A 23,745-nucleotide genomic window follows, 5' to 3' on the forward strand; every position below is an offset into this window, starting at 1 on the left:
AAAATAGAAATTGAGAGATCTACCAATCTCCTCCTGAAAGAGATAAAAAAAAACCCAGTAATATTATAGCCAAGTTCCAGAACTCCCAATTCAAAGAGATAATATTGTGAGCAGCCAGAAGGAAACAATTTGAATATTTAGGAGCTACAGTAAGGATTACACAGGATTTGGCGCCATCCACCTTAAGGGTTCATAGAGCTTGGAATATGATATTCTGGAAAGCAAAAGATCTTAGAATGCAACTGAGAATTTACCCAGCAAAAAAGAATATCCTCTTCCAGGGAAAAAGTTGTACAGTCAACGAAATAGGGTTATTTCAAATATTCCTGTTGAAATGGCCAGAGCTGAACAGCAAGTTTGATCTCTAAGTACAGGACCCAGGTGAAGCATAGAAAGGGCAGACAAGGGTAACTTAATTATGATGGATTTAATGATGATGAACTGCATATATTCCTTCATGGGAAGATGATACAGATAATACTCATGAATCTTTTCATTTATTAGAGTAGTTAGAAGGAGCTTTTATAAATAAGGCATAGGAGGAAGCCAAATTGGAAGATATAATATATTGTAAAAATGGAGTCAGTGGGTGAAAAGGAAATGTACTGGGATAAAGGGAAAAGAGAGGTAGAATAGGCTAAGATATTTCATGTAAAAGAGTTAAGACATAGCTTTTGCAATGGTATGGAAGCGGGGAAGGTGAGGGGGAATAAGGGAGCCTTCATTCTCATTCGGAAATGTCCCAGAGAGGAAACAACATACATATTTAATAGGGTTTAGAAATCCAGAAGAAAAAGGAGAAAAAGAGGATGGGAGAAAGGGGACAGGGAAAGGGAAGGAGGTATGTAGATGACAGAGGGTAGACCATGGGAGAGGATAGTTAGATAAAACACATTTTCTTATTTTACTTTTTGCAAGGTGATGGGATTGAATGCCTTGTCCAGGACCACAAGGGCTGGGTGGTTGCTGGGTCTCTGGGGTGGGATGTAAGCTTAGGGCCTCTTAACCCTAGGGCTGGTGCTCTGTCCACTGTGCCACTTGGCTGCTCCACAGCACATTTTTGAATAGGGACAGATTGAAAGGAGAGAGAAAATATAATAAATAATAGTGGGGAAGAATGGATGGAGGGTATTACAATCAGTAACAGCACCTGTGGAAAAATATGGAAGCAACTTCTCTGATGATAAAGAATGCAGTCCACCTAAGAGACAGAGCTAATGGTATAAGAACACAGACTGAAGCACAGTTTTTTTTCCTCTTCCACTTTATTTCTCATGAAGTTTTTTTTTTATTTTTGTGGGGAGAGGGAGGATTATGTTTACTCTTACAACAAGACTATTTTAGTAATGTATAAATAAATAAAAATGTAAAGTTAACCAAAAAAAAGAAAGGAATAAAGGCATGAGATTAAACTGTCAAAAAAAAAAGAACTTATAGCCCCTGTATGAACTCCTCTAGTGAGATCATTCTCTTCTGACTTTCCAGTCACTATAGGATAACTCATTTTTATCCTTTTGTCTACTCTAATCTATATAATTTCCATTTCCAGTTTAGTTGGCTAAATGAATTTATTCATCTGAGTTTTTTTTTTTGTATTGTGTATTTGTGTGTGTGTGTGTGTGTGTGTATGTGTGTGTGTGTGTGGTGTGTGACAGATATTTGGGAAGTGCTGTATCACTTTAAGAGTGATTTTAGAAAGTGATTGTTATTCTGAACTTCTAAAAGTTTTAAAAGAACACTATATCCCTAAACTACAAATATTTGAGGTTTAGTAAATAAATATATTTTTATCCCAATATCCATTTTGGAGATAGGGCAAATGGAGAAGTGAATTCTTAGTCAAGGTCCTTCTCTTGCTCTCTGCAAAGGCAAAAATCTTATTCTTCCTTGGGGAATAGGTGGGCAAGATCCCAGCCCAAATACCTTAATTTCAAGATGACATGTAGGCCAGTCATAGGTATAATTAACTGATTATCTAATTAAAATACTATGGGAACTTCTCTGGGAGTATACTTTGACACTAGTTATTTTTTGGTCATATCTCATAAGAATTTTTAAAAATCATTGGAAATTTAATAATTCTGAGTTTATACAGGATATTGACTACTAATTGCTTTCCTACTGATTTTTCTAAAAGCCATTTAACTCTGGCATGGACTCTAGGTTCTGGATGCCTCGTAGCCATCCTGATCATTTGATGCTCTGTTGGATCTAGAGCTACTCTATTTTGAGAATCATTCCATTTTGTTCACACATATATTTCTATACTCTCTAATTAGTGTTATGCCATGGTATTCTGTTCTGAGGAACAGCCTCCCCACTTCTCCTTATCTATTCTATTACACAGAAACTCCTAAACCTGAAACTGGGTAAAAGGATATTGCTAGATCAGACTCAAGCCCTAACAAAAGGAGCTCTGACCAGTCAACTTTTGTTTCATTCATGGAGATACTGAGGGAAATATCAGTATGAGTCATGGTAGCGCAGAGTCTGGAGAATCAAAAACACCTCTGGGAAGAGAATAAGGTCCATTTGCCTTGATTTTTCCTCAAACTCAAATATACAGGATTGTTCTAAATGATCTCTAAAGATCTTCAAACTTTAATATTCTGTCATTTTATAATTCAGTTCATTTTAGTGGCTTAAAGATGAGAAAATACAATGAAAAAATTTAGACTTAACAAAACTTTATTTCACTTTGGTAAGCTTTTCATATTCAAAGATTCATAACATCCTTTTGGACAACTCTGAAGGAGATTTTAAATTGATTGGCATAGTTCCTTATATTTAATCTGGCATATATATATATATATATATATATATATATATATATATATATATATATATATGGCTTTTGTGTAAAACATTTGTACGTGGTAGCTTTGGGAGTAGAAAAGGCCTTAAAACTTAGATACAAAGATACGATCAATATATATCGATCCTATATGGTTCATTTAATTTTCTACATTTTTATTAACAGGTATGTGGTTTTTCAACTTGCTGTAATCCAAGTTATTGTAGAAAAAGCCATTTTGCGAACTGTATTTCTGGGGTTTGCTGCCAGCCAAATTGTCAGGTAAGATCTTCATTTAGTAACATCTAAGAAGTTTTGAAACTTTTAGTGAAATTCTATAAAATAGGGATATAAAACCAAAAAAGTACAAGGGACTGCTTTCAGTCTTTCCCACCCCCACTTTTATGTATGCTTCACAGTTCTTATCCCCTTCTTTGGAAGAATGTGTAAAAAGATGAACAAATCTTTGTGAAGAGAGACAAAGATTCAGGTTGCAGTGGTACAGATCCATAAGTCCTTTAAACTTAAACTGAAATTTGAGTTTCAGACTAATGATGTAAAATATTCGATCTTGAGGTCATTAGTCAAAAGAAGTTATTTTGTTTTCCTTTCCTTTCCTTTTCACTGCAATTACTTGCTAACACTCCTTTCTGATCTAAAATCTCTCTCTCTTTTCCATATTATTCTTTTAATTCCATCTCCCCTTTAGATTATCATTATTTTTAACATGGACTAATGTAATCTCTTTGCACACAGTATGTTTCTGGCTGTTCACCAGTACCTAGGGGCAGCTAGGTGGTACAGAAGATAGAGCAAGACAGCTTCAGATACTTGATATGCACTAGCGGTGTGACCTTGGGCAAGTCACTTAACCCTCATTGCCTCACATCTAGTCATCCTGATTCATGTCTGGCCACTGAACCCAGATGACTCTGGAGGAGAAAGTGAGGCTTGTGACTTAGCACAGCTACCCCCTCACTCAAATCCAATTCATGTACTTGTGGAATCACCTCCCTGATAAATGAAGGACAAACATTATTATTACCTGTAGCTATCAAATAATCTTCTTGGTGCAAAACTGTGGTCATACTTTTATCCTGATCAAAAAACTTCAATGATACCCTAAAAGTTTTGCTACCAAAAGCCTTCCTATTAAAGCCCCTAATTTTTCTCTCCACTGTTACTCCACTGATTTCTGCCTCATCTCCTTGTGTATGTGTAGAAAGAAGTTTTTTCTATTGTTTCTTTGTTGCTGTGACTGTAGCATTCTTTTATCTTTCCTACAATTCTGTTGCCTGGGAAGAAATTCAGGAAGAAAATAATTTTTTTTTCTTAAGGATGTTTCAAATGCTTCTTTGTTATTGAATGTTCTTCTTTGTTGCTGTATGTCTAAACTCAGGATAAGGCACTCTAGGCTGTATCCTTAGACTCACTACTCTTCACAATGCATTATTCTATGCTTTTCAGTATTTTCTGATAGATCCAAATAATTTTTGAATTATTCAGATTTACTTTCCTTTATGCTAGAAAGTCTTTCTCCTGGTTGATTGAAGACTTATTAAATTTAACCACTATGTATCTTGGTGTTTGCATCCTTTTTTTCCCCCTTGACAACTATCTGGGAATTCTTTCACTTGGTATTTATTTGTGTTCAGAAATTCTGAGGAGTCTTCTTGCATGATTTTAGGGGTTTTTTGACTTGTTCTTTTGGGATGCTTAAAATCCTTAGGTTATTTGTATGTAACGTGTCTTCTAAATTGTTATGTAATACTTGAACTAAGAGCATAATTTGTTTTCTTTTTGCTTCATTTATTCTAGACTGTCCTTCACCTCTTTTTAGTTGTATTCCTGGTCAGTTGTCCTTTATTTTGTTTCTTTATTGAAACTTGCCTTTGAAAATTCAAGTCTTTCCATTCTACCAATGTAGCCTGTTCTGCCACATTATATATATATATATACTGTAATAATTCTCATTTCTTTTTCAAACCACTCTACAACATCATGTTGTGGTTCCATGTTCTTCTCAAAATCCATATGGTTTTCTATGTTATCAAGTATTAAATTGTATTCTTTTGTTTTACAGTGAAGCAGGGAATTCTGGACACAGAAAAATATTGTAATTTTCTTTTTGTATTGGAAACAAATCTTGTTATTGTTTCTGTATTGTTAAAGCGTTTTTTCCCTTCTGTGTTGACTTTTCTAAACCCCAATTACATCCCTATTAAATCCACTGTGGATTTAATAGTAGTTGCTCTTAGTCACATATGTATGCCCTTGTGGCAGGCACAGTAGATGCTGTCTTATACCAGGTGTTAATTAAAATCTACCCTTAGAGTATATACCTAGGTGCTATCTCACATTAGGTGCCATCTCACAACAGGAACTCCTGTTAAACACTGCCCCCTCTTCCCACCACAGAAGTGTATTTAAAGAGGGTCTGATCTTTTTTTCTCTAGTTCAACTCTCTGTCTTCTACATGATTCGACCAGGCATTAGGCTACCCAGTTTCTTTTCCCCTTCCTTTCTCCATACAGGACCCATGTTGACCCAGCTCCATTGTAACTGGATCCATGACAATCTAAACCCATCCACTATCTTGGGTCAGGTTCCCTTTCTTAATTGTCTTTGCTATTCTCCTCCAATCCCACTTGTTACTCTTTTCTTTGCTTAATCTTACTATCTTCTTAAAAACTTATTTTCTTTAACTTGTTATGAACCCAATGTGAATTTTTTGAAGTAAACTTTGAACCTTTTGTAGTAACCTGTACAACTGGTGAATTAAAGTCTATGCATTTTTTTTTATCCTCCTGAGGCAATCTGGTGATTTCATCACCCCCTTCAGCTCTCTCTCAGATCCCTCCACCTCAGATGTTCTGGCAGCATTTTTGGCATCCCTGGGTGGGCTTGATCAATGATCTCAGTCTTTGGAAGGTGAGAAACACCCCCTTTTTATAGCCTACTCCTCTCCACATGAACTAAACATATATATGTATATATATATGTATATATATATATATATATATATATATATATATATATATATATATATATATCACCTTTGGTTTTTTTGAGTTGCTCCTCTCTTGACTCCAGGGTTTAGCAGATGGTGTGAATTTCAGAGAATCTCTCATACTTGTGGGACAGGCTAAAGTGGACTGGACACTGTTCCTGGGGGGGTCATTCCCTTTTCCCTTTTCCTTCCAGTCAGGAAATTCCTGAAAGGCAGTGTTTGGGTTTTGGTGACATGTTTTATTCTCAAGGGAGCCTTAAGTAAGCTCAAAGGAACCACCTTTGCTCTATAGGTTTTGTGCTTTTGTGCTTTTGTGCTTTTGTGTGTGTGTGTGTGTGTGTGTGTGTGTGTGTGTGTGTGTGTGTGTGTTTGAAGGCTTATTTTTCAGGACTTTGGTGGTATTGCACAGTCTCCAGTTAAAGGTCTCTACCACTACTTAAATAAGGGCAGAAAGTTCAGAAAGAAAAAAAAATGAGGGGACCATGCCCTCAATAGCCTAAGGGTTTTTTTTTTCAAACCCTTTTTCTCAGTCTCTTTATCAACTTATCTAGGCATTCCTAGGTTCTTTTGATGGAATCCCAATTAAGGAGCCCCTTCTCTAACATTCAGATCTCCTCTGAGTGTCCTTCCTGGGTCCTTGCTAAAACTGGTAATTCTAATTATGACTGGTCCTATAACCCCTATCTCTAACCTCTTGCCCAAAGTCTTTAATCTCCTGTGTCTTTGTTATTAGTACACTAATTAGGTTATCTTTTAACCTTTATGCAAAGATCAGTCAAGAGCTTCCAGCACCTAGAATATTCTTTGATATGCAAAAATCATTTTTTTTTTAGGTTTTTGCAAGGCAAATGGGGTTAAATGGTTTGCCCAAGGCCATACAGCTAGGTAATTATTAAGTGCCTGAGACTGGATTTGAACTCTATCCACTCTAGCTGCCCCTACAAAATCACTTTTACAAACATGTGTTATAACTCTATTAGAATGTCTACCCTTCTGGTGGCAAGAACTTCTGACCTCCAGAACTTCATTTTATCTGAGATCATTTCTTCTCTCTTCCTTCCTTCCTTCTCTTTTCTTATACAAAGGAGGGTATGTCACATGCCTCTTTGCTAGAGTATCTCCCAACTCTCAGTCCACTGTGCCAGCACACTGCCTATTAAATGCCAACTTGCCTAGGAGAGAGCTCGTGCCTCATGAATTTCTTCTCAAACCAGTGGCACCCCAATATTATGGTGGTGTGAACCCCAACACTTTGAGCTTGGAGACTAGTTTGCAAACTCTGCTCTGCAGTTACTTCTGTAGTTTCCTCCTCCTTTTCTGAACTAAAAGCATCAACCTTCTGTTTCTTTCTGGGACACTGGGGAGACTTGATTCAAATGCCTCCCCTGTTGTATGGTTTTGGGAGTTGTGCCTTTGGCACCCCAAAATGTGAAAATTTTTTTTAGGTAATCCTTTGTATGTATATGTATTCAGGTACCTGTGTACAATTGTTGCTCTCCTTAATACTGGTATTTTTGCTATCAACTATTACTAGAGTTTAGAAAAAGAGCTTAAAGATGAATTTTTTTTTTTTAGGATTTTTGCAAGGCAAATGGAGTTCAGTGGCTTGCCCAAGGCCACAAAACTAGGTAATTATTAAATGTCTGAAGTTGGATTTGAAATCAGGTACTCTTGACTCCAGGGCCAGTGCTCTATCCACTGCACCACCTAGCCGCTCTTAAAGATGGGATTTCTTCACTTAGACTCAGACCATTTGCCTCCTCTCCCTTCACATAAGACCAGCAAGTGGGGTATCCCAGGAAGGCTCATGGGAACCCTGCCTTTTTTTTTCCCTTGGAGATATTGGTGGATGGTGAATGATGAGTTTTTTAAAAAAAGTTCTTTTACCCTCTCTTCAAAAATCTGTTTCTATGCAGTTTGTTTTTGTGTTTTCTTTGTGCCTTAATTAGTTATGGTAGTTGCCTATTTTCTCTGTCCTGATTTGATCAAATCTGTTTTTGCTTTTATTTTCCCTCCCCTGCCAGGGAAGTGACTTCTAGCCACCTGTCATTTCTCTTCTAAGGCTTTTTTTCAGTTGTAAAATGGACAGATTTAGGTTTCTGTCCTAAAATCTGCAATTTAGTGCCATGGATTATATTAATTCAGAAATTACTGTTTTGAGGAGAGAGAGAGAGAGAGACAGAGGCAGAGAGACAGAGAGAGGAGAGAGAGAGAGAGAGAGAGAGAGAGAGAGAGAGAGAGAGAGATCGATCCTGTTTTTCCTATTCCTAGCTTGGGTCAAAATGTCCATTCATTTTGACTCTGGCAATCACACTAAATGGATTTCTCTTCTTTCATTCACTTGAAGTTCCTCCTCCTCCTCCTCCTTCTCCTCCTCCTCCTCCTCCTCTCTATAACAGACTTTTATAAAGTAAAGTTTGTTTTAGGAAAATGGGACTTAAAATAACAGAAATAGTTATCCAAGTTACAAATTAAGGATTGTTTAACATAAAATGTACTGTGAATTTTGAAAGATATTGATGGAAAGTTTTGTTCCTGTGATAACTCACAAATCAACCAGGGATACAGGTATAAAAAGAAAAAAGAGATTTATTAAGAAGTCATTTCAACACAAAGAAAGAAAGAGTGGTCTTTAAAGACCCCACGTGGGTTTTAGGTATTGCAGTTTAACCAGGCAGTCCAACTGCTGATTAACTTGCTCATAGGAGATCAGAAGAGAGCTCAGCACCTTTAAAAGTATCCCTAAATATCCCCATCAGGATCCAGGCTGTGTTTTGGGAGTGGTCTAGGTCCTGAATTGGAGAGTTTGCCTTTTGGGAGTGGTTAGAGGTCTTGTATTGGCGAGATTGTTTCTAGTCAGGGTGGTCAGGGTTGTTATAGGAGGTTGCTTAAGGTGACTGTCACCACTACCTGCTTAATCTAGCATTTTGCTTGACCCGCTGGTGAAAGCATGGTCAAGGTCAAAGTAAAAGTCAAGAGGAAATGTTTTAACAGTGTAGAGAAGGTTTCAAGGATCAGTTCCCAATATATTAGGTTACAGGATTTTTTTAAAAAGGTTTTTGCAAGGCAAATGGGGTTAAATGGCTTGCCCAAGACCACACAGCTAGGTAATTATTAAGTGTCTGAGACGGGATTTGAACCCAGTTACTCCTGACTCCAAGGCCAGTGCTTCATCCACTACACCACCCCTGATTACAGGATTTTAATGGTGCAAAAAGATTACAAAATTTGTTTCCAATTACAGTATATTCTAGGCCCATAATTCCCTATGGGAACTCACTATGAAAAACTGGAAAAATTTGATGAAAACTATGGTTCTTATTTCTGCAGTTTAATTTTTAAAGAAATATCTTATTCTGGGGCAGCTAGTTGACATAGTGGATAGAGCATTGGCCCTGAACTCAGGAAGATCTGAGTTCAAATATTGAAATCCCATCTCAGACAATAATTACCTAGCTCTGTGACTTTGAGCAAGTTACTTAACCCCACTGCCTTCCAAAAAACAAACAAACAAAAAAAAGAAATATCTTATTCCTTGTTTTATAAGACACGAAGTAATGTGAAAATATTCTGGGAATAGTTTATCAGAATTTGACCAAAATATGAATAGATTCAGAAGGGTTTTGTAATTTGATTTTAAGGTAACTATACATATATATATATGTATATTATATATTATATAATATGTTATATATTACATATATATGGATATGTATTAGAACTATAAATCAAAAGATAAGTTATGGAATCTTTCTGGGAGTGTATACCCCAGATTAGAAGTAGTTTAGGATGTTTGAGATAGACTGAATCTTAGAATCATGGAAATGTTGGTTTGGAGAACTCTTAGGAAGCAATCAAGCTTTTGTTTTCAGTTTAATAAAGGATGGAAATTGAAAAATTCTATTCTGATGTTAGCTGTTTAAAATATATATATGCATGATATAGTTATAATGCTAATTATTCATCTAGAATTCTATTTGACAACATTTGGGATAAATCCATAAGTAACTGAATTCATTTCTAGTCTTAGTCTAAATGAAACAGAAATTCTAAAATGAGAATTACTCCTTTTATTTGTTGGAGTTTGGGATTTAGTTATTTAGAAAGGAGTAATTTAAGATTGTTAAGAAATAGAAGATTATCATCTAATTTAAGATTTCATCATTTTAAGATTTCAGGGCTTAGCTCCGTAGTAAAGAATTTTAATTTAAAAGTGTAATTGTCTACATTTGCAATTATGAGGGTGATTGGTTTGTGTGTAAAATCCTATTTTAACCTTGTACAACATAACAGAAGTGTTTGAAGAACTTTTTTGGTATACATCTGTGGTATTTTAAAAGAAAAATAGCCACATTCTATCAACAATTTCCCTAGGTCTCTTTGGGCCAGAAAAGCAGTTAATCTTACCATGTGTTTATAAAAGAGATTAGTTTATATGAGGATTCAAAACATGAACAGTGTGTTGACAAGAAACCTAATTTTACATTCATTTAATTATATTGGAACTACCTTATAATGCATTTGTTATTCATAGATACCTAAATTTGTTTACTTCTATCATTGTTTTTCCCTATTGATTTATTTGCTTATGCTCAGACTTTTCCCTTTACTTTTCCTCCACTGTTTATTTTTTTTGACTCTCTTCCCTCTGATGGTGATTGCTCTAAGGAGGTTAGATATTTAAGATACTCAGTAATAAAAGACTCTTCCCAAGTTAGACAATCATAGTCCACCAACCTAAGTTTCAGTCCTAAGTCACTTTTTAGGGAGCATCCAACTTCAGGGTTGGAGCACATAGCCCCTCTAACACACATAATGTCCTAACCTAATCCCTCTACTTTGAACTGGTGCTGTTGCAGCTTGGGATGATTTCTGTCATTTGAAGTTTGAATCTCTTAAGACTCTGGGAGGAAGGGGAGCATGACATGGGGTTAGGGGTGGTTCTGGGGAAGTGGGATTGAATTTGAACTTTATTTCAGGCCCGGACACATATCCTCATTCTTTCCTTCTGTTCTGCCACCTTGCTTTGGAGATCTCTTAAAGCACATAATGCTGTCATGGTGCTGGTTATTGAAACTGACAAATTTCTGCATTTTGGAACTTGGACCTCCATGGAACTGGGAAGAGGGATATGTAGGATAAAGGGTTTGCATTATGTTGCAAACCTGCGGATTGAATTAGCTAGTAGAGCCTTGCTACCAGTAGAGTGGTGGGGGAGCTGTTACAAAGTGGAATTTTCCTTTTTGGTTTCTGATGTCTTAGACCATAGAGACAGCTGACATTTCTGTCATTTGGTGCGTAGTTTCTGATTTGGAGAGGTCTTTTGTGGATGAGAGAAAATTGTCTGTAGTTATTTTGAATGAAATTTCTGTCTCCTCTGTGTTTTTTTAAAACTACACAAAATATTGATGCAGACTTATTTTATATCTTTAGCTTTGATGAATTTATTGTTTCATTTAATTTTTTAGTTGACTTTAGTTTTCTCTAGATAGACTATACATCATCTTCAAAAAGTGATTCCCGCCCCTTTTTTGTCTAGTTTTATTCCCTTGATTTCCCTTTTGTTTTATTGCTATGTCTGGCATTTCTATCATTATATCAAATTATAATGGTGATAATAGTTTACCCCTCATTTTACTGAAAAGGACAGTAAGGTTTATTTCCATTTTATATAAAAACAACTCTTGATTTTAGATATATGCAACATGATATGTATTTGTATGATATATACATATATAGTGAAAAATTCATTTATTCCTATATTTTCTTCTGTTTTAAAGAGGAAATGAGTTTTAGATATTGTCATATCTTTTAGACATTTTGTTTTTTTATTTTATTAATATGGTTATTATTTTATTATTTCCCTTATATTAAACTAACCTTTTATTCCTGGTCTGAATCTGAACTTTTTACCATGTTCTTTGAGTCTATTTAGTAATAAAACTGTATTTAAAATTTTTGCATTAATTTTCATTAGAGAGAATGGTCTATAACATGAGTGTTAGTTAAACCTTTTAACTTTTCTGGCCCACATTACCCAACAAAAACTTATCAAGGGCTGCATATGGAATTTATAGACTTTAATTTTTATTTATGACTACAATGTAACTCATGTTACTAATGAATATTATAATAATAAAATGTAATAATGTAATAAAGAATGGGTTTTGAGGGCTGCATCTGACCCATGGATCTGCAGATTGAGCACACCTGCTTTGTCTATTCATTATTTAGGTTTCAAGATAGTTTTTATATCATAAAAGAGATTGAAAAGATAATTTCATTCCTTTATTTATTTTTACTTTTGCTAATATAGTTAACTGTTCTTTGAATGTTTGATAGCATAACCCTGCAGTTTTGTTCTTGGGAGTTTATAGCTTGCTTAATTTCTTTTTCTCATATTGGATTATTTAAATAATCTGTAACTTTAAAAATCTGGATATTTAAATTATGTTAGTGATCCAATAGTCTTATTTTATTTCTTCAATTTTCATAAATTCTCCTTTTCCTTTTTTGAAATAACCAAATTAATTTCCCTTATTTAAAAAAAGTTAAATTAGCTGTTTTTATATTTGTTAGATTTTTAAAACTAGTCCTAATTTCATTGATCAGTTAAGTGTGATGTTTTTAAACTTCCAGTTTCACTAATCTCTCTTTTTAGTTTCAGAACTTCTCCTTTGTGATTTAGTTGAAAGTTTTTGATCAGTTATTCTAGGTTTATTAGTTTCATTCTCATTTCATTGATCTGATATTTTTTTCTGTTTTGTTGAAATGATTTTATCTCTAGATGAAAGCATATAGAATTATAACTTTCTCCCCAAAGGACTTTGTTAGTTGCATCTCTTAAATTTTGGTATATTGTCTCACGGTTGTCATTTTCTTCAATGAAATTTTTTATTGCTTCTATGTTGATTTTTTTCTTGACCTACTAGTTACTTAAGATTATTTCATATTCATTTAATTGTTGATTCTCTCTTCTAAGTCTTGCTATCTAAAAGGATATTTAATAACATTTTCATCAGTAAATGATGTCTTAAATATTTCTGATTTCATTTATTTTTGGTGAGGATTTTTATATCATAATATGGTCAATTTATTAAAGGTACAAAGAAAATCTTGCAAGTATGTAAATTCCTTTCTTTCTCTATTGAGTAATTTTCAGAGCTCTGTCACATCTAAGTGATCCAGAGTTTTATATAAGTTCTTTAATTCTTTCTTGATTATCTTCAAATGGAGTTTTCTAGATTTGAAAGTGGTACATTGAGGTGCTCTACTATTGTAGCTTTAAAATCTATTTCTCCCCACAATTTGAATAATTTCTTTAATTATTTAAATGTTATGATATTTTGTCTATTTTAAGTATTAGCGTTGATTCCTTATCTATGGTGCCTTTAAATCATAGTGTTGCTCCTAAAAGAGCTCAAAGATAAGGGCTCATTCTTAAGTGAAGAACTCACAACTGTCCCTAGAGGTGTAAAAGCTTAGATTTTTTCATTCAGTCCTACAAAGTACCCAGTTTAAACTTCTTCTGGAGAGGGAATTCCTTAAGGACAGACTGAATAACTAAGATTGAGGCAAGAATGCCTGAGGGAAAGAGGAAAGAAAAACAACCATAAGAAATGACTGGACTTAAACCCCAGTGAGTGAGTCAGCATGGAAGGGAATGTGGGCCAAACTTTTATAATCTTGCTCACTTCCTGTGCAGACAAGAGTCAGGGGTGGGGGGTGGGGGGGATAAAGGAGTTAAAGGGTGACCCTCTCACCCTCCATCTGACTGGGGTCAGATACCCACTTTGGAAGATTTGAGAGGCTGGAAACTGGAGGAGGAGGCAAAGCCATAGACTGAAGTTGCTCTTATTTTGGTGAATTTACATTTAACAATGAAGTTACATTGAACAATTGGCGGGAATTTACATCTGAGAGTGACTTTTGCTGAACAATCCGGGTCAGAGGAAGCCCTCAGAAAATATTAGACAGATACAAATGATATTTTCTTAACATAAAGAACTAGACAGATATTTCTTCTTCAACAAAACCTTGGGAGGTGGATAAGATTAGTGCAAAAAGGTATCTATAAAAAAGAAAAGTGTGCTAAAACTAAACTGTTAGACAATATTTATATTTAGGAAGTGAGGTAATTCTTGCCTTTTTTGGCCTCCTATCCCTAATCCTCTCATTTCAAAACTTAATTATGAAACTATTCAACTTCTTTTCAAGGTGTGATTTCAAACATTCATTTTGGGAATGTTTATAAATTTTAATTTTTTTCCTATTTTTTTATACTATCTACCAGTATAATACAGCGAGTTTATGTAGGCCTGCATATGATATACTTTGTGACTTTCCTGAGCAATGTAATGGCAGCTCTGCAGTATGCCCAAGGGATTTAAAGGCAAAGGATGGAAGTATCTGTGCCAACTTTGGTAGTATATGTTATGGTGGAAAATGCCAGAACCCTGATAGACAATGTCAGCGTCTATATGGAAAAGGTAGGATATTTATGTATACTTAGATTAATGCCATCATCATTAGTAGGTTAAAAGAAGAACTTGATTTAAAAATTGTAGTAAATTAAAAAAAAATTTAATCATATCTTCCAGAGTGAAAATATTTTCTAACCTTCATTTTATGTTTTTATCACTAACCTATAAAATGCCCCAAATTACAGCTTCAGTAAATATCCTTCTACAAATTATAGAGATGATAGAATTAGCAGATTTAGGGCTAAGTGGTAGATATGGTCATCCAGTTTCTTGATTCTATATTACATAAGGTGTAATGAAATGCTGCTTGAAGGGATATATTCTTTAGAGAATTATGTGAACAATGAAATGTATACCAGAGATGTAGATCTAGATTTCACTAGGATCATAGTACTATTCTAGACTTAAATGACTTGTTATGGAACTGAGTTTTCCTTAGTTAATAGAATCTTAAGAAATCCTGGTTATCTCAGGTCTCATGAGGGACCTTGTGTTTTGATGTCTTCCAGCAAAAGGGAGTTCCTCCTGGGAGGGCATAGGGTTCCCCTATTGACTCTTGCTTTCTACAGTTGAGTTCAGAGTGTCATACTCCCTAGTCATTAAAGTCCTTCTCTGGGTACCCAGTTTATGTCAAAGGAAAAAACCTGTGAGTCAGTCAGAAACAGACACTCAGAATTACATGTAAAACAATAGTCAATTCAATTCAAAGCTTTACTTTAAGCAATGGGGAAGAAGGGCAAGGGAAGAAAGGAAGAGGGGATCTGACATTCAACTCAAATATAACTCATGTAAGGGCAATGCTGTATTGGGCAGAAAGTGGATACTTTGGATAGAAAGCCCAAGAAGCATTGTTCTTACTGGAAGGAATGGTTTGGTCCTGGTGGAGAGGACAGATTGCTTCAATGAGAAGGAATGCTTTTGCTGGAGAGGAGGGTTTGCTGCAGTGGAAGAAGTGCTTCTGCTGGAGAAGAAGGTATGTTCTAAAATGTTCTTCTCTGAGTGAGATTCTTATGTTATAATTTTTAGATGGCCTCCCTGGAACTGGATGAATTGTGTATCAGGGTTCAGGGCAAGATATTTTAGAGATATTTATTATCATAGATAAAAATAGGTTTTAGACAAAATATTATTTTGGAAGTTGGTATATCGGGGAGATAGAAAAACTGGCATTAGACAGGTATTCAAAAATATTATTGTCAGTATTTTCTCATATTATATTAGCATTTGAGCACTACCTTCTTCAAAGCCCTCCCTTCTATTAATCCCCCTCCCTTTTCTTTCCCCTTTCCCTTCCTAATTCCCTGTACGGTTAGATAAAATTTAAATCCCATGGAATGCATGTTATTTCTTCTTTGAGCCAAATCTGATGAGAGTAAGATTCAAACAATTCTTACCCACTCCCTTCTTTCTCTCTACTGTAAATTGGTGCTTTATGTCACTTCATGTGATGTAATTTACCCTATTTTGCCTCATATTTCCTCTTTTGCAGTATAATTCTTTTTTTATGTCTTAATTTTTTTATAGCATCACATCAAAATCAACTTATACCCATACCCTCTATCTATGTATATTCCTTCTAATAGAATAGTACAATTCTCAAGAGTAACAAGTATCATCTTCACATGTAGGGTTGAAAACAGTTTAGTCTAATTGAATAACTATTTTTTTCTTTTTCTGTTCGCTTTTTATGCATTTCTTAAGTCTTGTATTTGAAGATTGAATTTTCTGTTCAGTTGTTTTTTTCATTAGGAAAGTTTGAAATCCACCTATTTCATTGAATGTCTTATCTTTTGCCCTCAAAAAATGTCCATTTTTGCTGCTTAGTTGATTCTTGGTTGAAATACAATCTCCTTTGCCCTTTGGAATGTCATATTATAGACACTTCAAACCTTTAATGTTGAAGCCTTCAAGTCCATCATAAGACTGACTTGGTATTAGAATTGTTTCTTTCTGCATGTCTGTAGCATTTTCTCCTTGGCCTGATAACTCTAGAATTTGGCTACAGTATTCCTTGCAATTTTCATTTTGGAATTACTTTCAGGAGGTGATGAGTGTATTCTTTCAATGACTATCTTGCCTTCTGGTTCTAGGACATCATGGTAGTTTTACTTGACAATTTCTTTAAAGATGTTGTTTAAGTTCTCTTTTTGATAATCACTTTCAAGTAGTCTAATAATTCTTCAACTGTTTCTCCTGGATTTATTTTCCAAGTCAGTTGCTTTTTCATTGAGACAATTTCTTCTATTTTTTTCATTTTTTAAAACTTTTGTTTGACTGATTCTTGATGTTCCTAAAGTCATTGAATTCTACTTGCCAAATTCTAATTTTTAAGGAATTATTTTCTTCAGTTAGTTTTTGTATTTCCTTTTCCATTTGACTGTTTCTTTTTAAAGGAGTTGTTTTCTGCAGTGGATTCCACCCTTTCCCCACCACCACTTTGATCAATCCTTTTTTTTTTTAGGTTTTTGCAAGGCAAATGGGGTTAAGGGGCTTGCCCAAAGCCACACAGCTAGGTAATTATTAAGTGTCTGAGACTGGATTTGAACCCAGGTACTCCTGACTCCAAGGCCAGTGCTACGCCACCTAGCCACTCAATCCTTTTTTAAAAAAAAATTGCTTTTTTTTTCTATTTAGCCAATTGTATTTTTGAAGGACTTGTTTTCTTCCATCAATTTTTGTGCTTCTTTTCCAACCTGTTGACTCTCACATACCTCTTATTTCTTTTACTAATTTCCCTACTTGATTTTTCAAATCCCTTTTTGAGGACTTCTTGGGTTTCAGATCAATTCACATTCCCCACTAGGGCTTCACATGCAGGCCCTTTCACTGTGATGTTCTGAGATGGTGTTCTGATTTTTCCTTATAGCTATAGAGGCATTCTATTGTCAGGGATTTTTCTGCTTCTTACTCATTTTTAGCCTAGTTTGTGGTTTTTAAAGTTGCACTCTACTCTTGAGCTCAGGGGCACTGTCACAAATTTTTTGTGCAGGAGGTTGGGGACTGGCTCACAGACTTCCTGTACCACGATCTCAGGTACTAGTGGCTTCTCCATTGCACAGGGGTTGCCCAGCCTCATTGTGCTGGCTGTGCAGGGGCTCACAATTTGCCTTCTGCAGTGGAGCTGGAAGCTTCACAGTTGGCCTGCTGTGCTGCTGACTTGCTGAGATGGAACCCAGAGGCCTAAGTTGCTGATCTGTCCTGTGGCTGAGAGGCTCCCACTGTCTTCCTCTGAACCACACCTGTGTTGGGCCATGTTCCCCCTAGACCTGCGTGAAACAGATCTTTCCTGAAGTCTTTCCAAGATAGCTTAAGCTGGAAAATGCTCCACTCTGTCTTTTTCTGTTTTGTTCGAGGCTTGATTTAATGTTGTCTCTGAGGGAAGCTGGGAAGAGCTTAGGGAAGTATAAATAAAACAAATTTGAAAGATTTAAGATCTCTGATTAATGCAATTATCAATCATGATTCCAGAGATTTTATGATGAACTAACAGAGTAGTGATGGTTTAATATATAGAATGAAAGTTTTTTGACATGGTGAATATAGGAATTTGTTTTACTTTATTGTACAATATTTGTTTTCATTTTTTTTTCCTCATGGGGGTAGAAAAGAGGTAGACTTTAGGTATGTGACCTTGGGCAAGTCACTTCCATTGCCTTGGAAAAAACAAAAAAAAGAGGGAGACAAATGTAATTGCTAATTCACTGAGAAGAGTTACAGAGAGTATCCTATTGCACATATATGTTGGTATGATTAGTAGTAGACTATAGTCAAAAGCAGAGAAGATAGAACAACAATAGAACCATTCCAGAATGGTTCAGAGAGAAATGAAATCCATAAGAAACTAGGAGAGAACAAATGCCAAAATTTATAACTTTCAAATCAAAAACAATTCCTATATAATATAATGATTAATTATATATAGAAATTATGTATATGTGTACACATATGCACACATGCACATATACATGCATACACACATATATATCTATATCTATCTATCTATATATCTATATATAATATTTATGTAAGTGTTTATATTTATATATTTTAAGCCAAATCAGCAACTGCTTCTGCTTGACTGACAAATTTTCCCAACATGGTCCATCTACTGCATTTTCTAGTGCCTTAAAACATTCAGAGTTACTATTTGAAGCTTTAAGAAGATATTCTCAATTTCATGCAACTCAATCTAGGTGCCTTATTATTTTAGGACCAAAACTGAATTATCACCAAACAATGGACTTTGAGATGTAGTAGAATCATCAATGCAGTCAAGTACCTACAATCCAGCAGAGATGGAGAAGTATAATATTTATGCAATGGGAGTTTTATAATAATTATTCCATTCACTGTCTCTTCCTATTTAAATTTCCATAAAACTCCTTAGCTATGCCAGTCATGGAGTTTATATCATACATATGTATAAATAAATGGTAAATATAGTAAATGTGAGAAAGAAATGCTTTGGTTATCCAACTTTATTTCTTAATTCTCAGATTCCAGAAATGCTCCCTTTTCCTGCTATGAAGAAATCAATAGTCAGCAAGATAGGTTTGGGAATTGTGGCCGGAGAGGAGAAAATGCATTTAAATTCTGTAGTTGGAGGTATGTTTTGAAAATATTTACTTTGATAGCTAGAAGAATCAATAATTTCTTCAGTGGGAATAATGTAGCCTAAGATTTTGGAGAATATATTTTATAGGTACTATTCTTATGATGTCAACTCAGTAAAGGTCTGTTTCAAGCTAATTGTGTCTACTGTCTGACCATTAAAGATAAGTACACTGGTGGAAGCTTGTGAACTATAGATTTAGAAAGGTGAACCCACAGGTTCTTCCTTATGTCCTTCCTTCTTCCTTTTCCCAGAGGTCACACTCCTTAGAGTTGTCTATTTCCTATCAAGCTTTATTGAAGACTTCTTTAAATATTATTAAAGGGTAACAAAGCCACCTTCTAATTCAGTGAGGATTGACTGTTTTTACAACTTTACACTTCATTTAATACCTTATTGCCTCTGTTGCCTGTCTTTCTCACTGTGTTTAACAATTTCTTTTGTCATATTTGTAGGAATCTTCTGTGTGGAAAGTTAATTTGTACATACCCACTTCGAAAACCATATGTTCGAGAAAATGTTGCTGTGATATATTCTTTTGTGCTAAACACTGTATGTATAAGTTTAGATCACAAATTTAAAGGCAATACTCCAGATCCAATGTTGCTAGCAGATGGAAGTCCATGTGATGTGAGGAAGGTAAATGATTAGCATTTCCTTAGGAAAATATTGGACATGTTTCCTGTTAAAACATAACATTTATTTTTTTCCCAGTATAAAATATGAGGAAATTACAAATAGAATAATTCCTCAATGAATACATAGAAATTCTGCCAGCAGTCTTTTGGCCATAGAGGTTTTGTTTCCTCTGTAGCCTTTTACCCAATTCTGTTGAAGAGCAGCTTTTTCTGAGCCACAGTTTAAAACTTAGAATTGCATTATACGTCAAGGGTCCCTAGAATGATATACCAGGTACGTTTGCAGTTTGAAAGTCACTTCTTCACAACAATCCTGCTATTATCCTTATTTATAAGAATTTACACATGTAAATATAAAATACAGTTTAAATCATAGCAGGCCAGATATTGTTAAAATGAAATGTAATTCTGCCTTTGATGTTAGTATATGGAAGGATTTAAAATGTATTTATTTTAGGGTTTGTTTTTTTTTTGCAAGGCAAATGGGGTTAAGTGGCTTGCCCAAGGCCACACAGCTAGGTAATTAGTAAGTGTCTGAGGCGGGATTTGAACTCAGGTACTCCTGACTCCAGGGCTGGTGCTCTATCCACTGCACCACCTAGCCACCCTAAAATGTATGTATTAAATTAAACTCTTGACCATAACTTTGTTGAGAAGCAAGATAACTCAAAGCTGCTCTGGATTTAGGGATCACAGATCATAACTCTCAGATACTACATGTAGATACTGAGCTTATTAAAAAAACTCACAAATCCAACTTGTGCATACTGTGGTTGAATTGAAAATTATGGTAATTATGAAAACATGGTTCTTTAAAGAACCTTTTATTTGATAATTGAGGGCTATAGTTTCTATATACATATTTTTTTTTTTAGCTTTTTGCAAGGCAAATGGGGCTAAGTGGCTTGCCCAAGACCATGCAGCTAGGTAATTATTAAGTGTCTGAGACTGGATTTGAACCCAGGTACTCCTGACTGCAGGGCCGGTGCTTTATCCGCTGTGCCACCTAGCAGCCCATATATATATATATATTTTTTTTTTTTCTAAAAGAATGTAAGAAAGCAAATTTACCCAATAATTATGATGAAGGTTAATTTAAAAAATGGTAAAATCTATTTGGAAATTTTATGTTTGTACCCTTGCTTCAAAGATACCAAATAAAGAATACTTTATATTTTTATAATGCTTTATAGTTTTAAAAGTACCTTTGTATGCATTTCCCTTTAATCCTTATCAAGTCTTAATGAGGCATTATTATTAGACAGGTATTATTATCCCCATTTTTTACCAAATAGGGATAGGAAAAGAGCAGAAGAAGTGAATAAGCATTTCTGTAGGGCCTCCGATGTATCTAGTATTGTTCTAAACACTTTATAAATCTCATTTGATTCTCACAACAATTCTGCAAAGTAGGTTTATTATTATCTGCATTTTCCAGTTGAGAAAACTGGAACAATCAGGTTAGGTGACTTGCCCAGAGTCACATAATAAGTATCTGAGATCATATTTGAACCCGTCTTTCTTCTTGAACCCAGGCCTATTGCTTTGTCCACTGTACCATCTGCTCAATGGTGATAGAAATGGGATGTGTGTAGGAATAGAAATTGAGTATTAAGAGAGATAAATTGTCTTGTACACAGTCACAAAGTTAATAAATGACAGTGCAAGTACTAGAATTCAGGTCCTTGGATGATATTTTAGTTCTCTTTTCAGGTCATCATTCCAAAGACAATCTAAACTTAATGTTCAATATTAGAAGATTTTCAAGTCTTAAAATCTCTGACTTCATTGACTAGACATAGGGATTTTATTATTGCCAAAATAGTATTTTATAAGTGTATTAATACTGTCTCTATAATAATTAATTGATCATGTCCACATAAATTTCCATTTCAGGGACAGCTAGGTGTCATAGTAGAGTACCAGTCCTGGAGTCAGGAGGACCTAAGTTCAAATCCAGCCTCAAACACTGAATACTTACTAGTTGTGTGGCCTTGGGCAAGTCACTTAATCTCATTGCCTTGCAAAAACCAAAAACTAAAAATAAAAACAAATTTCTATTTCATCCCAAATTATGCTAATTCTTTAATTATTGGTTTTTGCTGAAGTTGAATGGAAAATTCAAATGACTTGGTCAACCTGATAATGAACTTTTTTTTTTTTTTAGTATTGTATGAAAGCTGAATGTGTATATATAAATAAAGTCTTAGAAGAAGCAAAAGCTTGTTCAAAGAAGAATTGTCATGAGCATGGAGTAAGTAACACCATTTTCATTTAGAAATATCATTTGGCATACTATAATTTATTCTTTAGGTACTTCCTTTAATCACCATCATTTTCTATACTTACAGATATAATTTTAGAACTTAACAGTTGTGTCAAAATGTTAAGCAGTTAGTTTAGAGTGAAAGTTTTAGGATAATCAAGCAATCTATAACAATAAATGTACCTGTATAAATATACAATAAATTGTATAAATTTACTGCTACAATTCAGTGATTTCTAAGGGGCATAGAATCTGCCTGCATATACTTGCATTAGTTCTGGTGATCTGCTTGGTCAGATGGTCTCTATAAGTTAATGGTAAATCCCTGAGAATATTTTCTGTCATTTTATGTTAGTCCTATATTTTAAAGTTTATGGCTTTAGGCTTCACAATTTACACCTCAGAAATTGGCAAATGCTACAAATTAAGACTGTCATTTCTAGACTTTAAATGGTGATGGAAAAAATATTAACAATGCAGTTTAGTTTTTTTTTTTTTGCAAGGCAAATGGGGTTAAATGGCTTGCCCAAGACCACACAGCTAGGTAATTATTAAGTGTCTGAGACTGGATTTGAACCCAGGTACTCCTGACTCCAAGGCCAGTGCTTTATCCACTATGCCACCTAGCCACCCCTTCAATGCAGTTTAAATTTAAATGTGTCATGCTTATTTTTTGGGTTGAGGAGGGCTTGTTGTTAAAAGTTGGGAGCTTAGGGAGAAAGGAGGAATTCAGAAAATGGAGTGATAGTTTCAACTCTCATGTCATCAGATTATTTCCACATAGCTGTAGAATTAGCCATAGGCTTGGAAATGATAACCTGTTTTCAATGACCATGTTCTACCTCTATTCCTGTACCTAGACCCTCCAAAGAAACTGTCCTTTTGTTAGGGTTTAAAACACCATGATCCTAATTTTTTCCTTTGGGAGAGCCATTACAGAACCAACATAGGATACGATTTCAATAAAGTTGATATGTCAATCTGCTTTGCCATAGGCTTCTTTCTTGAATAATCAGTAGCTAAACCTACTTTCTTTTGCACCTCAGTATGTGTTTCCTTCTGAGCTCATTAGAATGGAATTTTTTGCAGGTCTCTGTTGCAATATGTATTTGTGTAGGGCTAAAGAGACTGAAAAATGGGTCCTAAGTTGGGCAATTTACTAAGGGTTCATAGGATCACAGACCCATAGATTTCTTATTTGAAGGGAATTGAGAGACATGGAAATAAAATTCACTTCTAGGAAGGAGTAGCACTTTTATTAACTTTAAGAGGGAGGGGAGACGATTCCAAGGTTCATCACTCTTTTAATTTCCTTGCTGACTAAGGTATAAAAGGCACCGCCCAAGGTTTAGCAATATTCCATTGGCCTGCCGTTGAATTCCTTACATTGTCTACTGCCTCCAAATCTATCAAACTTGATTAAATAATTTTTTAAACCTTATAAAAGGGTTCAAAGAGTTTATGTATTTGTTGCTGTCATTGTGACTAGAGAAAAATGGAAGTAATATTTTTATCTGAAATAGTATACTTTTAACTTTATGAATTTTATCCTTTTTAAACTCAAATCTAAGTAAAGTTGTTTTTACTGCATTTCTTTTGTTTTTGGTCAAGGAATATTTTAATGCAATCTAAATCTGAGTTCAGTTAGTTGATTGGACTGAGCAAGAACACATCGTGCACAGGCCTTATTTTCATTCAGTTTGAAGCCATGCCTTTTGCTGTTCCATAGAAAAGAACATCTCTATGGAGTCAGTGGATTTCTAAAAAGAAGTCATTTCCTATGGGTACTATTATATATAGAAAATACATAAGCATTCTGAATTTACATCCCATGAGTCTGCCCTTGAGGGCAGTTTACAGTGCTTCCTAGAGGGAAAAGGGACTAGACAATCTTCTCTTCTTTCACTGACCACAAGATACTGGTTTTTATAAAAGGAATGAG

The 23,745-nt window shown here is 34.8% G+C and overlaps 1 protein-coding gene across 2 annotated transcripts in view; it reads left to right on the forward strand.

The window, feature by feature from the left end:
- The window catches only part of LOC141504149 (disintegrin and metalloproteinase domain-containing protein 32-like), a 104,883-nt gene that overhangs the window by 63,542 nt on the left and 17,596 nt on the right, over positions 1-23,745 (forward strand). For both annotated transcript variants that reach the window (XM_074208975.1, XM_074208977.1), the window contains 5 exons: positions 2,981-3,076; positions 14,098-14,293; positions 18,784-18,892; positions 19,355-19,538; positions 21,705-21,791. In XM_074208975.1, coding sequence (XP_074065076.1) covers positions 2,981-3,076; positions 14,098-14,293; positions 18,784-18,892; positions 19,355-19,538; positions 21,705-21,791 — 672 coding nt within the window. The remainder of the gene's footprint in view (positions 1-2,980; positions 3,077-14,097; positions 14,294-18,783; positions 18,893-19,354; positions 19,539-21,704; positions 21,792-23,745) is intronic.

The sequence above is a fragment of the Macrotis lagotis genome, chromosome 1, assembly GCF_037893015.1.
Source record: "Macrotis lagotis isolate mMagLag1 chromosome 1, bilby.v1.9.chrom.fasta, whole genome shotgun sequence".
Lineage (NCBI taxonomy): Eukaryota > Metazoa > Chordata > Mammalia > Peramelemorphia > Peramelidae > Macrotis > Macrotis lagotis.